The sequence below is a fragment of the Aptenodytes forsteri genome, unplaced genomic scaffold (assembly GCF_000699145.1).
Source record: "Aptenodytes forsteri isolate BGI_AS27 unplaced genomic scaffold, ASM69914v1 Scaffold276, whole genome shotgun sequence".
NCBI lineage: Eukaryota > Metazoa > Chordata > Aves > Sphenisciformes > Spheniscidae > Aptenodytes > Aptenodytes forsteri.
The window spans coordinates 738,917-743,124 of NW_008795479.1; the positions used below are offsets into that span (position 1 = coordinate 738,917).

Consider the following 4,208-nt stretch of genomic DNA (forward strand, 5'->3'; position numbering starts at 1 on the left):
CGGCGATGCCGCCGGCCGCCCCAGCCTCTCCTACCAGGTGAGCGAATCCAGGCGCCTTGATCTTGCAGCGGTAGGGGCGGCTGCTGCCGTCCGAAACAAGGTAGACGCCGAATTCGCCCTGCAAGGACACAAGGACAGGGTTGGTGGCGCGGTGACGCTGTCAGGGGGCCGAGGCTCTGTCTCCCAGCCGCAGCGTCCAGCCCTCAAACACCAGTCTGGTGCAAGAGCAGAGTCCTGGGGACAGGACAGCCCACCCAGCCCGTGACAGGAACACCGCGATGTCCCCAAGAGTGGCACAGGGCAGCCAGGACACCCTTCACCATGCCAGAGCCCGCTGTCCCCGTAACGCCGTGAGAAGTGTCACCTTGGGGGCCTCGATGGCCGTGTAGGTGGCTCCGGGGGGCACCTGGTAGCCCTCCGTGTAGAGCTTGAAGTGATGGATCAGGGACTCCATGGATGTCTGGGGAGAGAGGAGGGCACCGTCACCGAGGGCGTGCGGCCGGGCGTCCCGTCTCCGCCCGGATGCTGCCCATCTCCTGCCTGCGCCTCAGCCGCTGGTGACAGGGACCAAAGCGTGGGAACCGGGGTGGTGGCCGCGTTCACCCAGCCACTGGCCCTAACGAGCGCATGGGACCACAAGGCAGGGCAGCTGCAGGTCTCTTCTGTGCCGGCCGCTGCTCTGCCAGGCCCTGCCTTCACCAGGGTGGCTTTTTGGCCAAGCTGGGCCGGGCCTGGCAGAGCTGGGGAAGGGAGATCCCCTCCCACGGCGCAGGGCCGGACCGCCGCAGGGCTCAGGAGTGGCTTCAGCAGGCAGCAGACCTCCCCCCCAGGACAAAGCCGTCCTCCCTGCCCACGCGCTGCCAGTCCTGGCAGGGGCGGCACGCAGGAGGCTGGGCAGTCCCCAGCCAAGCCGGGGGACGGATACGGCGGCAGGTAACACCGGCAAAATCCTCAGTGCAAGCATCCGACACGCCGAACAGCGTTTCCTGCTCGCCGGTGCCGACACGCAGCCAGCGGCACGGCACGGCGGGGGAAGGAAGTGCTTTTACCTTCATCTCTGCCCGCTTCGGAGGGGAGATTTTGGCATCGTCTACTTTGATCTCCCCCTCAGGCATCTTGTTGAGGCACTGGAGGATGATACGGAGGGACTGTCGCATCTCTTCCACTCGGCACAGGTACCTGTGGGACCCCCACGCCGCTCAGGACCTGCCCCCCGTGTGGTGGGCACCCCATGAGGAAGCCACGGCCTCAGAGGAGGTGTGACCCTGCCGAGGCCTCCCCACGGCCCCCGGCAGAGCCGGGGTGTGATGTACCTGTCATAGCAGTCGCCCTGGGAGCCGATGGGGACGTCAAACTCCACCTGGTCATAGACGTCGTAGGGCTGGGTCTTGCGTAGATCCCAGTGGATCCCCGAGCCCCGGAGCATCACCCCGCTGGGAGTAGGGAGGCGGGTGAGCAGCCCACCCGGGAGCGGGCCCAGCCCCACGCCAGCTCCAAGCCCTCCCCACGTCCCAAAGCAGACCCCGACACAGGGGAAAGCGGCCACGCGTCCCCCGCCTGCGCACACCCCACGGCCCTGAGCAACGGCCACGGGAGGACAGCCTAGGGACATCAGGCAGGCAAAACCCGGCAGGACACGGCGTCACAGCTCCTGCCACGCTGCGGCCACTGGGTAGCACTGCCCTGACAGTCACTGGCGCCATCGGTCCCCAAGATGGCTGCAAGCGGCCCTGGGGACTCCTGCAGTCCGGGCTGAGCTCTTTGTTGGACTCAACCCCGATCCTTCTCGGGGGGACGACACAGCTGGGTGGTGGCAGGAGGCTGAGCCCCCCCCCCAGGCGTCCCTGGGAGCCACCGGACCCACCTGAAGCCGTAGTTGAGAGCCTCCTCCGCTGTTATCACTCCGATGTCGACCGTGCGGTTCTTCCAGATGCGGTTGTTCGTGAGCATCTGCGGGCAGCAGGGCGTTAGTCACCCGACCCCGCACCGGCTGCCTCTCCCCGACTGTGCGCTCCCTTTCCTGACCCGTGTCACCTTGTCACTGCTGCTGCAGAAGGAATAACCCCGTAACGCTGGCCGTACCCAGGGGACAGGCAAGGCGAGACCCCAGCCCTCAGGGTGCTGGGAAATGGGGACTGTCCCTCTCTCCCAGGTTTCGAGCAGCAGCCCGGCTGCCGTCACGCCTCACCTCCTCCACCTCGTCTATCCGCATGGAGAAATTCTTCACGAACTCGTAGATGTCGTCCATCAGCCCCAGGGGCAGGTCCTGCGTGGGAGGAGAGGGAGGTCAGCATGGCCGGTGGCGCCAGGGACGTGGGCAGGGAGGCATCGGAAGGGCAATCGCCCACACAGGGACACGGGGACACCCCGCACATCCCCGCCAGACCGGAGGGGCTCTGTGGGGAGCTGGGGTACGGCGTGGCCGCCCTTACCTGGTGCACCCCGCCGGGGCGGATGTAGGCAGCGTGCATCCGCGCCCCCGAGACCCGCTCGTAGAACTCGAACATCTGCGGGGACAGAGGAAAGCCCACTCTTCACGGCGCGGCCCCACGCGCAGCACTGAGCCCCAAATCCGCCCCCCTGCCGATCCCCCAGTACAGCGGCACTGCCCTTTACCTTCTCCCTCTCCTCAAACATCCAGAAGAAGGGGGTCATGGCCCCGATGTCCAGCGCGTGCGTGGTCACGGCCATGATGTGGTTGAGCAGCCGGGTTATCTCCGCGAAGAGGACTGGGGGCAGAGGGGGCACAGGGGGGTGAGCACCTCTGGCCCCGCACTCCCCTGAGCACAGGGAAGGAGGGCTGAGCCCCAAGAAGGCCAAGAGCTACGACCCTCAGCACGGCAGGCAGAAGCACCTGCCTCCGGGACGGGAGCTGGAGCCCCCACAGAAACGGTACGGGGACGCCCTCACCTCGGATCCACTGAGCCCTCAGGGGCGGGCGGATGTTGAGCAGCTTCTCCACGGCCAGGGAATAGGCCTGCTCGTTGCACATCATGGAGACGTAGTCCAGACGGTCGAAGTAGGGCAGCGCCTGCAGAAAGAAACGGCCTTGAGCAGCAGCTGCCGGCACCTGCAGCCGGGCAGCAAAGGCCCGGGACTGCCAGGAGCGCTCGGAGGCTTCGCCGCAGCCAAGGACCGCCGGGACACAGGGGAGCGCCGGGACGCAGCCCCCAGGCACAGCATCTTCCTGGCTCGGGGCGCTTCGAGCACGGCAGCAGCCCTGAAGGCAGCCCAAAAGCTCCAGCCCAGACGGCCCTGCCTCGGGATAAGGCACGAAGGAAGACGGACAACGTCCCTCTGTGAAAGTTTTCCAGCTCACAGACACTGTGGGGGCCCCAATGCTGCGCCCTCGGCACGCACCAGCTGAGAACCGTCTCCACCGCACAGCTGAGCGCAGCCATCACGGCGCTGCCCCGAGTCGCAGCGGCCAGCCAAGGCGGTGCTCCCCCCCCAGCCCTGAGCTATTTCAAGCTCCGTTTCTCCCACCGACGGAAAGGTTAAACCCGATCGGGACAATAAATCAGCAGGGTCTGTTTACAAACACCGCTGCAAAACCCGACAAGCAAATAAACTCCCTCCCAGCACGTCAAGAAGGCTGCTGATGTATCCGATCCAACAGCTGCAGACAGATGGACACCAACAGCCCCTCACCCCGAAAAGACACCCCTGGCTTTCCCTGTGGACAGACACCAGCCCCCGGCATGGGGAAGCACTGGGAGCCCGCTGCGCCTTACCTGGAGGTACGTCTTGTACTCGATGAGCTTCTCGGTGCCTCGGTGCAGAAGGCCAACGTGGGGGTCGCACTTCTTCACCGTCTCCCCGCTCAGCTCCATGACCAACCGCAGGACCCCGTGGGCAGCTGGGTGCTGGGGCCCAAAGTTTATGGTCAAACTGGAGACCTTCTTGTGAGCCAGAGGGTCTTTGTCTACCCGGGGGAGGAAAGAGGAGAGTTGGGCAGGGAGGAACATCCAGCCCCAGCAGCGCCGCTGGCCCCAAGCGCCCTCAGCCTTTCCCGGCAGCGCGGACACGCAGAGCAGACACTGGACAGACGTCCAAGCTGAGCTCAGGGCTCGGCCGGACATCAGGAACGTGGCGTCCCCACCGCCAGCTCCCGTCTCAGCCCAACGCAAGACCCCTGGGAGGGGTCCAAGGGCCTCCAGCTGCCTGCCGGGAGGCTCAGCCCGGGCTAGCCACTCTTCCCAGAGCAT

The 4,208-nt window shown here is 66.1% G+C and overlaps 1 protein-coding gene across 1 annotated transcript in view; it reads right to left on the bottom strand.

The window, feature by feature from the left end:
• The window catches only part of NDUFS2 (NADH:ubiquinone oxidoreductase core subunit S2), an 8,417-nt gene extending 4,209 nt beyond the window's left edge, over positions 1–4,208 (bottom strand). Inside the window, exons 1-10 of the mRNA XM_019472577.1 lie at positions 3,735–4,208; positions 2,911–3,031; positions 2,617–2,729; positions 2,433–2,507; positions 2,189–2,266; positions 1,865–1,950; positions 1,314–1,433; positions 1,050–1,179; positions 365–460; positions 5–118 (exon numbers count right to left, since the gene is read on the bottom strand). Of these exons, the coding sequence (XP_019328122.1) occupies positions 5–118; positions 365–460; positions 1,050–1,179; positions 1,314–1,433; positions 1,865–1,950; positions 2,189–2,266; positions 2,433–2,507; positions 2,617–2,729; positions 2,911–3,031; positions 3,735–4,208 (1,407 nt within the window). The remainder of the gene's footprint in view (positions 1–4; positions 119–364; positions 461–1,049; positions 1,180–1,313; positions 1,434–1,864; positions 1,951–2,188; positions 2,267–2,432; positions 2,508–2,616; positions 2,730–2,910; positions 3,032–3,734) is intronic.